Source organism: Artemia sp. Qi Xiang Cuo, chromosome 15 (assembly GCF_049724085.1).
Source record: "Artemia sp. Qi Xiang Cuo chromosome 15, ASM4972408v1, whole genome shotgun sequence".
NCBI lineage: Eukaryota > Metazoa > Arthropoda > Branchiopoda > Anostraca > Artemiidae > Artemia > Artemia sp. Qi Xiang Cuo.
The window spans coordinates 55,108,118-55,121,222 of record NC_142808.1 but is presented as its reverse complement, the minus strand read 5'-3'; the positions used below and the strand labels follow the sequence as shown (position 1 = coordinate 55,121,222).

Below are 13,105 nucleotides of genomic sequence, written 5' to 3'. Positions count from 1 at the left end.
CCATTACCCCTTTTTTTGCAAATGTTAATCAAACATTTCCGATTCGTCGTTAGGTATTTATCAAATTTATAACAAATTACCTCAGTTAACAGCTCCTTTGGGGTTACCATAACTGTTAATCAGTTTAATCCTTTTTTTCTCCACTGATACAACCCAATCACTAATTAGAATCATTAACATTCCTATTATTCAAAACATTAATTAATATCTTTCACTGTCTAAATAAATTAAGTTATCTCCTGCCGTTCAGAAATGAGGGAACAAAGGGAACGTTAGATCCTATATCAAATTGACAATACTTATCAAACATCAATTGTGTATTATACAGATCACATATCTCATTACCCTTTTTAAATGTTAATCAAATAATTCTGATTATAGTGTCCAATTTTTTTGTCTGCTTTTCAAAATGATCGTATTTGGAAATCTGTCATTTAACACTAAGAAGTAAATTGGGTAACCCTTTCGCAATAACAATAGGCTTAGCAGCGATTAAATCTCATTGTCGGCGACAATTCAATCAGATCAGAGTTGTGTAAATGGAATATCTTTTCGCAAATTGAGTTAGCTTCTATTTCATAGACAAAATATTTGAATTCCTTTTAGTCAAATCACCTATCAAGTTATCAAAAATATATGAACTAGAAATCTGGTCTGTAAATTGCAAATCTGGTAAATTGCGTCAGAAAAACTTGTCCTTCATCAACGTCGTAGAAGTATTACCTATAGGACCGGCATTGCGTAAATCTCTTTGAAAAGGTGTAATGCCCTGTAGAATAGGACCGGTAGAATACTATACCTACCAGAAACCTGTTTGGTACGGGGGCGTTGGCAAAATGGTCCTTCTTAGTCTACTTACACTGAATTTGATTTTGTGATTTTCATTAAGATTCTACGACTGTTAGGGGATGTTCCCCCTTTTTTTGAAAATACGTCAAATTTTCTTAGGCTCTCAATATTTGATGGGTATGACTGAACTTGATGAAACTTATATATATAAAATCAGCATAAAAATCTAATCTTTTTGATGTATCTATTGGAGTCAAAATTCTGTTTTTTAGAGTTTCGGTTACTATTCAGCCGGGTCGCTCCTTACCCACAGTTCGTTACCACGAGCTGTTTGATAAATGTGAAAATGTGAAAAGCACAATGTTGAGATGATGGATGTTTGAATGTATGGAGTGCCTGGAGTTACAATTGTAAAAACCGTCTCTTTACTTCTTAACAGATTTCATTGCAACCTATACAACATATTCCACTCTTCAGAAAGTCAAGTGTGTTTGATTTTAAATTTGTATTTGGTGGCACAAATTTACAGAAATTGGAGGCTGGAGGCAAGGATTTTATTCCAATTTTACAAAATAAAGGAACAAAAGAGATTTTTCTTAACAAAATATAGGGGGTTATTCTTATTTTTATTACAGTAAAAAAAAGTCTTTTAATTTAGATGAACAATTCCCCCCCCCTTTGTCCTCCTGAGGCATAATTGGTGCCCCTGCCTTTGGTTTTGCACTAAGAAACACATTTAAGTGTAAATGTTCTGGTTATGAATAGTGTGCAAATAATATAGTCTCAGTAAAATAGTTATATTACTTTACAAAATATATAAGATGTTGCAACATTTGAAGAAGAAAAAAAATACCCATATTCAGGTAAAGACCATCCTTCGAAAGAAGCTTCTTGGGGAAATAATTCTAAAGAAAAATGTTTTTCTGGGGGATGATTTTTTTGTGTATGATTTGTATTTATTTCTAGTTTGAAAAATTTTTGAGGACACTCATTTGAACTATTAGGACAATAACTTAAAGCACGTTCTTCAGAATCAAACCCATTAAAAAGTTACTTCTTTCCAATCCTTCACAAGGAACAAGTTATAAAGCACGATTCAAAATTTTTGTTGCAATTTGTATATTGACCTTGTTTCATTTTCTTTTTAAAATAAAATATTGTGTTTTTTTAGAATTTGCTAGAGGCTGTACATGAGCTATTTGAAAAACAGACATCTCTGGAAGCCCTTATCCAAAAGACCCTCCAGGAGACTCAGCGACTCCTAAGTTGCGAAAAAGCAGCAATTTTGCTCGTTAAGCACGAGAAGGACTCTGGCCTATCTTTTACGAAAGCTTTTGAAGTTGGTTCCAATTTTAAGAAAAAGTTCAGGGTTATCCCTGATCCAAGGTAATTAAATCTTTGTCTCCTTATCTACTCAATTAAGAAGACTTTCATGTCGGAGTAATAAATTTTAAGTAGCATCTTGTTTATTTTTCAACTTTCGTGAGATGAACTCTTATTATTTTTAACTATAAGTATTTTTTACTTTATTTTGATAAAGTTTATTTAAAAATCTAATTTTTAGTTTTTTTTAAGTTAAGACAATTTAGTGTTGGTCTAAATGGTCTAAATTTTATACTATTGTCTGTAATTTTAATCAGGCTTAGTTTGATAAATTTATTTTACTTTTTAAAGTTTATTTCTTATTTAAAAGCTAAAGAACAGTTGTTCTCAACCAAGAGCACTTGGCTTTTTTTTTTAGAGTGATTTAACGTAGAAGCTTGGAAGTATACTTTTTCATAATGCTATATTAAACTTAATGTATAAAAAATACGTAGAAAAAACTGTATGAAATTTAAATAATTCTTTAGACTACACTACCTTACCATTTATAACTGAAATTCAATAAAAAAAAAGTTGAAAAATTATTCTTACTATTACTGGTGTTATTCTTATAATTTTTTGTTGCATTTTGTTAGTATGTTTTCTTATCAATTGATGTAAGTGCTAATATGTATAAGCTAGCTAGCTTATTTTTTCAAGTTGTTAAAAGCTTTGGTGAAGCCGAAATATTCAGACTTCTATAATTACTTGTACAAAATATTTTTTTTATCTTGGAAGGTTTATTGTCTTAATTAAAGTTTCCCCAGTTTCAATGTTTTCATAATTATACACAAGAATATTTTTAAAGTTCAACTTCCAGGTTTTATATTTAAAATCGCAAATAAATAAATACAACTCTTTTGTGGTGTAGAGGGTTAAACCCTCCTACGAGGGTTTGAGGTAGTACAAAAGTCTAAATAACTACTTACTTGATAAATCAAATAATTTGATAAATCTTGCAAAAAACAATAATAACAAATTCAGTCTTCATCACTCATCAATAGTCTCCTCTCCAACCCGTCTTCACTACCCCTAGCCATCCTTCTTCCTGCCCATCCTTCCCTTCCCAATCATCATTCATAGTAAAATTTAACAATTACGCCCCCAAAAATGAATCTTTCAGTTTTTTTTTTAAGTGATGTACGTGTTCCGTCACGGTAACGCTCACTGGTTGCGAATTTCATGCAGAATTTTTCATTGAAGTTTCAGATATTTCATTGAAAATGAAGACTGTGTGCCAAGACGTAAATCTACAATAATCAAAATTTTGTCTTTGCCTAGAACGGCGTTTTCATCTTTAGTTTACAATTTTTGTAAATTTCTTTAGAAAAAGAAATAAAATGTTGACATTACGGAAAGGAGGCGGAGTCATAACAACTCTTTAGAGACTATATTAGGATTAGGGACATGTATTTATTGTATACTTAGTTCATTACGAATAAATCTTACCTGAGATTCTCATTTGTCCGAAGAAAAATTGCAAACAAAAATTTCGGTACTGGTGCATTGTGCGGGCAACGCTTTATACTGTATGTGGAATGTCAAACGGGAAATGCTAAAGTCAAACGGGAGAGACAGATGCCAGCTTACTTAGTTGTTAGTTCTTAGGTGCTAGTTGTTAGAGTGCAAACATCCAAAACGTAGAGCGAATGTGGGGCTCAGCCAAATGGCAAATTAAACGACACCGAGGTACTGCCCGCCAACATCTATCAGCTTACTTAGCCGAGCACATGTGGCATGCGAAAGTGAAGTCTGAAGGCAGAGACTATTTTTCAGCGATTTTGAAAGACATTACAGCGTTCTGGGCGCATAATTGTAACTTTTAATTTTTATTATTTTGTTCATAAACCATTATAACCGGGTATTTATCTCTCGCATTTGACTTTAGCATTTTCCGTTTGAAATTCCACATACAGTATATAGCGGTGCCCGAATAATGCACTAGTACCAACATTTCTAATTGTTTACAGCAGTCTCAAGTTTGCGTAAATTATTCCGTTGTTATTTAATTTTGTTTCCATTTTGATTTTTTGTAATATGCGTATTTTTGTGGCATGTAGTTTTGATGGAGATAAGCGTTAAATTTATTTTTAACTATAAAATATCAAAATTTATAGACTTCTACATTTCTGACTGGTTTTAAGGATGGTTTGAAACCAGCTGGCTGTATTAAAGAGAAAATATAAATTCCTATGCTAGAAATTCCGTGGTAAAAAGTACTTTCATTAGTTTAAGTTTGCAGCAATTTATGTAATTCCTTAAACAAAAGTCAGAAAAGGAAGCGAACATCCCGGACTTTGTCTATCCTCTTTTCCCGTGTTTTAGCAAGTTAAAAGAATGAAAAGTTTAAAGTCCACCTGATTATATCTTCCGTGTAAAATTTTAAACCATTCAAAAGAATGAAAAAATTAATTGGTTCGAATCCAAGTCTGTGGAAAATTCTTAGCAATTCAAAAGAACAAAAAGCGAATTTTTTCCTGGTTGGCTCTTCTATGTGAAAGTTTAAGCCATTCATAAGAACAAAAAATTAAATTTCACATGGATGAATTTATATTCTGTGTGAAATTTTAAGGCATTTAAAATAAAAAAAAGTTAAATTCCATCTGGCTGTCCTATGGTGATGCAGTGGGTTAGACCTTAGCTTAGTAACCCACAGATCGAACCCGTAATAGTAGCCTACACACTGCAAGGCCGACACCGGGACCTTGATAGCAAAGAAGCGTCAATAATCCGATTACTAACTTACTTCAATAAATTCCACCTGGTTGGAATTAGGTTCTGTCTGAAATTCTAAGCTGTTTAAAAGACATAAAGTTAAACCACCTAGTTCTGCATTTTTTTATATTTTTTTTAATCGAAACTTCTCACACATATTTCCTGGTGTAGATAGAAACAGGAGTAAACCTTCTACTTCTCAAAAATTTCCAAGTGTCTCAAATACCAAATGCAAATCGAGTAGAAAAGCCATGCCATGCCATGCCATGCCATGCCGTCATGCCATGAAAAGCCATCAAGCCATGTTAGTATGAACATATGCCTTACTTTATCGGTTGGTCAAGTCTGAGTCTAATTCTTAAATATCATTTGTTACAATATTTATTGTTTTCTGAACTTTTTTAAGCACTTTGACAGTAAAAGCGAATTGTGACTGTTTTTATTGGTTAAGGTGGAAACTGACATAGCAATATATATCTTAATAATTACACCAAAAAAGCCTGGTAAAATTTAACCAATTAGTTTTGTTTTCTTATTTTCATGGCTCAAAATGTCACCACTGACATAAATCTTAAGGGGGGGGGCAAAAGTGTTTTAAGTTGATCTCCTGGTTACTTTGAAGTTTAATTTTTTCTTTTAAAATTAGATCAGACGAAAATTCAGAAATCATGAAGTTGACACTGCATCTAGATTATTTCGTAGCATCTTAGGTTAAGGCTATAAATACTTTGCTGCTTCTGTTATCTTGATTTCAACTAATTTGGGATTATTGAAATTGTTGGGGTTAGATAATTTAAATTGGATGAAACTATACAAACTTGTTAACTGAAGGAGTGTCTGTAAGTTAAACAAAGACCGATGTGTCCAATGTATTGGCCATGAACCAAGGATAGAATATTGATTAGACACGGGTCAACGAGTCAGCATTTTATCTAATTTTCAATTAATACCTCCAGAAGGTTTTTCCTATGAAACCTTTGATTTTACACGACCATTTATAACAAGAGATATTGTATTAATCCGCTAAATTATTTGAAATACCAAAGATTTAGCTTTCATTATTCCTTAATTTTTCATTTCTATCTTGGCATATCAAAATGAAACTGAATTTGTAAAAATATCATAGATTTTTAGTTGTTTTATTTCATGTTTTTTTTTATCTTATTGCTTCTTTTCATTTAGTGTGCTTAATCACCAGTAGATTCATTTAGATGGTAAACTGCACAAAATTAAACTGTACCTAGACAAGGGCGTAATTTACTATGGGACAGGGGAAGCAACTACCCCTTCAAGAACGTGTTTTCCCATCCCCCCAGATCCCAGTCCCCCCCCCCAGCTAAAACTTAGTCTCTTCCAAAATCTTGTCATAACTAAGATAACTCTGCATAATTCAAGCATCAACAGAAACGGATTAGTTTTCTTTAGTATATACTTACCTTTATAGTACTATAAATTACCTTGTCAGTACTATATAGTACCTTTATGATACCAAATAGTTAAGTTTTCAGTTTTTTTTTATCATTTTCACATGATTTGAGAAAATTGGCTCAAACTTCACCCCCCTCCCTCCTTTCCAGGGATTTTGACGAGATTAAGCCACTGTACCTAGAGCGAAAGTTCAGGGGAGGTTGCTTCTCAGACGGTTCGCATAAACGTAGGTGGAAACACCGTAAAATTGAGCTTCGTTCCAGTCAAGTTGGTGCTCCCTCTTTGTCTCTCTCGGGTCCATCAGTGCTCCCTCTTGATCTCTCCGAGGTCCATCAGTACTCCCTCTTTGTCTTTCCTGGGTCCATCAGTGCTCCCTCATTGTCTCTCCCGGGTCCATCAGTACTCCCTCTTTTTCTCTGCCGGGTCCATCAGTGCTCCCTCTTTGTCTCTCCCGGGTCCATCAGTGCTACCTCTCAACTGTATGCTATAACAGTATGTAGTATGTTATGCTATAGCGTAGCATAGTAGTATAGTATTAGTTTCAATTGTTATGTTTTTCACGTCACCTTATTCGACCGGCTATAGTTAGTAAAATTTGTTTATTTCGTATTATTAAAGTGAAGCTGAGGAATGAGGAATGCTACCTGCCCCCGTGTTAACTACAAAGAAATTAGTACTACCAAATCATTGTTTTTCATGTCACAAAATTTGGCCTAATCATGTTTGCGAAAAATTTTTTTTAGAAAAATTTTTGCAACTTTTTGTATACCAATACTAGCTACCTAAACAGTTACTACCACTAAATCTAATCATTCTAATTTCACAGATCTATAGAAGAGCCCCTGCTTGAAATTGCCCAGCAGGTTGCTTTAAGTGGTGAAATTGTTGCAGCTCCAGAGCCCACGAGTGGGAGGGAATCACCGGCGTCGCCAATAATTGCCCTCCATGAGCCTTCCGTTCGTTCAGTTCTTGCCATGCCCATTCGTAATACAAAGCTTGACGTTATTGGGGTGGCAATTATTATTAAAAAACACGGAATGCTTGGTTTTGATGAAAACGATGAACAGTTATTTGAGGTATGTTAAAAATCACTTCGTTTTTTTTCAAATGTCGTTATTTCAGCAGGAGTGACATACTACACAAAATAAGTAGAACCAGTAGAACCAGTAGAACCAGTTGCGACAAACGCCTTTCCCTTATGATCTGTCGAAAGTTGTACTTTCCAATAAGAAAACTTACTGCTTGTCTTTCATATTAAATTCATTTTTTACGAATATATGAAAGAAGAGATAAAAGATATAATAGACAGTTAGTACATTCTACAAAATAACATAAAAACAAAACAAAAACGCTTTAAAAAACGCATCTGATGAACCAAAAGTGTAAAGTGTTACTTATTATAAATATAATTTTTTTTCTAATGGAGGCCATAGACGGTCAATCATTTTGATCAAAAGTTTCCATAAATCAATTGACGTGTACTTTAATCAACGTTCAATCGTCTCTTCAATCATTCCTTCAATCTTGACCGAAGCTAATCTAACGCACTGTTTTTGATAAAAATGTTCGAGTCCTTCAAAATTTCTATCAGTCACCGTCTACGGTTGACTCAAGCGTCAAACCAGTTCCTAGACGGTCAATCATGCTTTTAGTCAATCGATTGATGGAAGCTTTTGATCAAAATGATTAACCGTCTAGGGCAGGGGTGGCCAACCCAAATTATCTTGCGGGTCACTTTGGAAGTGCATCCCAACTTCGTGGGCTGCATATAAATTTATATATACCCATATTATATTCAGACCTATTATAGATATTTTTTGGAGAAAAATTTTGAATTTGCATTAATTCTGTTTACTATTATTTTTATATATAAAGATAGATAATATAATAATAGTTATGATACTAAATGCACATTGTTAAAAATATACTATACCAAAAATAATAAAATAACGAAATAAAAAAAAAAATCATAGAAAAATTTTATTTCCCAAGAGCGATATTTGTTTCCCCCATTTTTCACTTAACTCTTGCGAATCGATCTCAATTTGGGTATTTGCCAATCGTAATTGGTGTTGAAGGTTAGTGTCCGTTATGTTTTTGTGTGTTTTGTGTTTGGTCAATTTCATTCTAGAAAAAAAACTATTTGCAGGTGTGAGTTGAACCAGAAGTGCTAACAACTTTTGGTGCCAATTTTCTTAAATTGAATAACTTTTCTCTTGTGATGTAAGTTTAAAACAAATCTATTTTTGATTCTGAATTTTCAAACATGAGTTTTAATTAATTATTACACTGTATGTTAATCAGATACATTTGGAGATATTTTGGGATAGACTCAATTTCAACATGAAAAGGAGAGGAACACATACCAAAAATTTTGGTGTATTTTTTTCCAACTCTAAATTGTTGAATCGGCTTTCAAAAAAATCTGCAATTCTTCTTATTTCTTTCGCATATTTGAGATAATTGTTACAGCTTGATTTCTTAAATTCTTTCAGCAATAGAAAGTGGAAAGCATTATTAATTTTCTATAGTGATTCAATTAACAACAATTTCTTCTGAAATGCTCTGATGTGATTAAATGTATCGACTAAGAGGTTATCTTTTCCTTGCAATGATATTTTTAATTCATTGAGTTTGTTTACAATATCCACTAAAAAGCATAAATCCAATAACCACTCATCATTTCTTAATTCTTCCAAGACCTTTGTCATTCATATACAAATCAATTTCTCCTCGTAACTGATAAAATAGTTGTAAACATTTTCCAAGACTTAACCATCTTACTCGACCGTAGTACAAAGAATCTAATTCTTTCAGAAAATCTTTAAATTGTCAATGCGCAGGTGATCGAATTTAATTCACTGTTTTTATAACTTTACTGTTTTACAACATGATATATCGATAATAATTGGGCTATACAAGATAATAATATAATACTTGGGCTATATACATCGATAAACAATATTGTTAAGAGTGAAACATCGAATCTGTAATGTTCCAAGATGTGCGCGCATCATGAGGGCGCAGAATATAAAAGTGTGATGAATCTCGTGGACCGCAAAAATGTATACGGCGGCTGCGGGTTGGCCACCCCTGGTCTAGGGCCTCCTTTAGAATAAAATGACATTTATAATAAGTAACACGTTTGGCCACATTTGGCCCTCTTTAAGTCTCCTTCTTCGAATAAAGTCTTCATGATTCATGAATGTCACCAGATTTGTTCTTTTATCGGTCGTAAGTCGGTTCGTTATGCGTGAAGACTAGTATTTGTTGTTGTTGTTTTTATTTGGGGGGGGGGTGTAAACCAAAATACTGATAACAAAAATAATTTTATGAAGTTGTGACCAAGGGGCGATTATATTAAGAAAATTATATACACCGTGTGGTACACGCCACGCGCGGTAGAAGTGTGCCACAAACAGTGTGAAGATATTTGAAGTAACAAATGGTTTTAAATGAGGTGCGAAGTAAATCATGCTTGTAAAAAAAACCGTCTCTCCGAAATGCAGATTAATCGGAAAAAGGGGCTTAGGCCTAGATAGAAATTGTCGCAAGTAGGGTTGACAATTTCCCAGTCGAAGCATCACATTTAGTCGGACGTATTTAGGGGACGGATTAGGATATATTAAGACGGATTAGGATATATTAGGACGGATTTATAGTCGGTTACCCAAAAACAACTGGAATGCCAAGGAAAACTTTTGTAGTATCTTACATTATTTTTAGCCACATTTCAACTCCCAATTGTTTTAAAAGTAGTAAAAAAAACAACAAAAATGCTTATTTTATCAATTGTTTATCTAATAGCAATTCTCATTTATCCAATAGTATTAATATCGAGGTGTTTCGAGGTGTTACTGTCATTGCAACTGTTTGCAATGACAGTTTTTTCCAGCATTTTAATTGGAAGGGCAAGAGGGGTCCATATCTGGATATTCAAGGGGAATGGGCTATATAATGTTTTTATACAAATTATTAGGGGTCAACTACCCCTCTTACACCCTCCCCCCAAACGAGGCCCCTGATTATATATTAAATATGCTTCCTACTTCAGTATCTGCGTATTAATTGTCGTTGGCAAAACGTGGCACCTATTTTACATCTCTGTTCGTGTTACATCTGTTACCATTTATTCTATCCAAAAATAGGGCAAAGGTCACTTAAAAGTAGTTATTCAGTAAACAAAAAACATCGGTACAAAAAAAAAATAGTAATCTTTTTTGTGCTTCCATGTGCTTTGAGAACCAAATAAACCGTTGGTCTCATGAGCTTTAATAGGAAGAATGTACTATTCTACCCTATTTTTACTGCGCTTTCAAATCTGTCGAAACTAAGTCAAAAGATTGTTCAGAAAAATGTAACAAATGGTACTGAACCTCCACTTTTAAGATGTCTAGGGAGTTGTAAATTTCAAATTTTCTGTTTTTTCCGACCCATACATTTAGCAACAAAACAAATTGGGTGAGAAATTCAGTAGTTGTGTGCCTTGCGGCAAATTTTTATTCATTACTCAATGATGCAACTTAAACAAACATCGTAGCCCCATAAGAGAAAGTAAAACTAAATATTTACTCAAGTGTTCCCTACTACGAACAAATGGAGCAGCCAATTACTAGAACAAAATAAAACTTGAAATAAAAAATCTAGGTTTATTTACTTTCGAGCAACAAAGGGATACTATCCGGCTACATTTGTTGAAGCCTAAAATAAATACACAAATAAAACGAAACTACATGCAAATATCAAAACTTTGTTTTGTTGCTCTTTGTTGAAACTTTGTTGAAAATCTTACAATAAAGAGCTAATAAAATTGTCGCATGGGGGGGGGCTAAGGGGGTATGGTTTACTATATTTACATGTTACTATCTGTTCCTTATAAAAATATATTATTGGTCTTTAGTTTTAGTTGCAAAACTCTGATTTTTAATATTGTTCAAGATTGGTGTCTTAATATTGACGAGTTTTGATTTTAACTCGTAAGATTCCCACAAAATTTCATGAATTTCTGGAATTTTGAGACAAGAATTCTAAGATTTTGTGAAAAATTAGTATATACAGAAATACGGTTTGTGCCCAAAGAAAATTTTATTTTTTGAAAGGGTGTTAGTTTTATTTGAATATTAAATGGAAGGAAACGTCAAATAGCCTACTGCTGTGATAAGAGACAAAATGATGTCAGTGAGGCTTTAGACCAAAGCTATTAGACAGAAAACAATGTTGAGGGTTTCGAAATTTGAGGCAAATAAGTTTCATTATTATTATATTATAATGCTGTATAAAGTTTGGTTGTATTAAATTATATTACGGTGCTATAGTTACTTTTGCTTCTTTTTTTATTCCGATCTCCAACCTTTTAAAGGTCAGAGCCCTCAGAGTAGTATTAGCCATGAAGATGCCTAAAGAAGAGAGTTATTCGTCAGAGAGATCGAAAAGTTTTTCTCTTCATTTTATGCTATACGGGCTTGAAGATTTTATTTAAGATTAAATAAAAAAACAAGTTTTTTTTTACTGAAAGTAAGAAGCGACATTAAAACTTAAAACGAAAATAAATTATTTCGTATATAAAAGGGGCTGTCCCCTCCTCAACGCCTCACTCTTTACGCTAAAGTTTTTTATTGTTTTAAAAAATTAAGTTGTGAGACACAGTCAAAATTTAGCGTAAAGAGCAAGGCGTTGAGGAGGGGATATTCCCTTTCATATACAGAATAATTTCTGTTCGTTTTAAGTTTTAATGTTGCTCCTTACTTTCAGTTTAAAAAAATGTTTTTCATTTATTTTTTTAACGTTTTTTGAATTAATACAGGTTTCGATTTTGGCTCACCGCACATGAATAATTAAAACAAAATTTGCATATTAATTTTAATTTTATTTGGTTAAATGGCTTTCTCGAAAGTTGTTTAATTTTATTTACGAACATTTTTATTAGTAATAAATATCCGTAACTTACGAATTAACGTCTGTATACTTCCCAATAACCAATACTAAATGTAAACATTGCGTAAAGTTCATAACTTTCAGCCCTCCCCCGGAGACTTTGGGGGCTTAAGTCATCCTAAAATACATAGTTATTATATTTTCAACCCTTCTGAACAAAATGGCTATCTCATCGGGTGACTTTGATCGGGTGACTTTTGGGAAAAAATGAGCATGGGAGGGGGCCTAGTTGCCCTCCATTTTTTTGTTCACTTAAAAAAGGCACTAGAACTTTTAATTTCCGTTTGAATCAATCAATCATTTATTACCCACAACTACAAGACAACAAGTAGTACAAGTGGAGTATAAACATAATAATAAAAAAGAAAAACAAAAAAGAACTCAACAAACGCTAGTAATTAAATTAAACTAAGAAAAGAACTGTAAAAGACCGTTGTCAGCGCCAATATTACAAAATGCATCTGCAGAAAGTTTTTGTGTAGGTCACCGAGCTTTTGAGGTACATCCGTAACATAGAAATTTTTAACTAGATACTGATTTCTAGTCCATGGCGGCAGAGAAAGAAGAAATTTGCAAAATTTGAAATATATAACTTTAATCTTTTTCAAATCCTTTAGCTTAAGAACAGAATTAACACCCGAAAAATAAAGCACAGAATGATCAGAAAAAGTTGAGAATAAGCACCCAAGAGCTCTTCTGTTATATTTTCCACGGTTTGATACAATTTTTGAATAACTGAACTGAATTTTTCTTTCTGAATCAGCAACAATCTGTTTACGAAAGAGAGCTAGAGAATTAGAAACAGTAATACCACGCCACCGAAAGGAAGAGACAGAAAGTACAGAAAATTCATTACATACCAGAAGAGTAGACGAAG

At 33.1% G+C, this 13,105-nt stretch overlaps 1 protein-coding gene across 1 annotated transcript in view; it reads left to right on the top strand.

Annotated features, from left to right (window-relative positions):
- Nucleotides 1-13,105, top strand: part of LOC148943868 (dual 3',5'-cyclic-AMP and -GMP phosphodiesterase 11A-like) — a 103,598-nt gene that overhangs the window by 9,604 nt on the left and 80,889 nt on the right. Inside the window, exons 2-3 of the mRNA XM_089101267.1 lie at nt 1,961-2,175; nt 7,121-7,370. Coding sequence (XP_088957393.1) covers nt 1,961-2,175; nt 7,121-7,370 — 465 coding nt within the window. The remainder of the gene's footprint in view (nt 1-1,960; nt 2,176-7,120; nt 7,371-13,105) is intronic.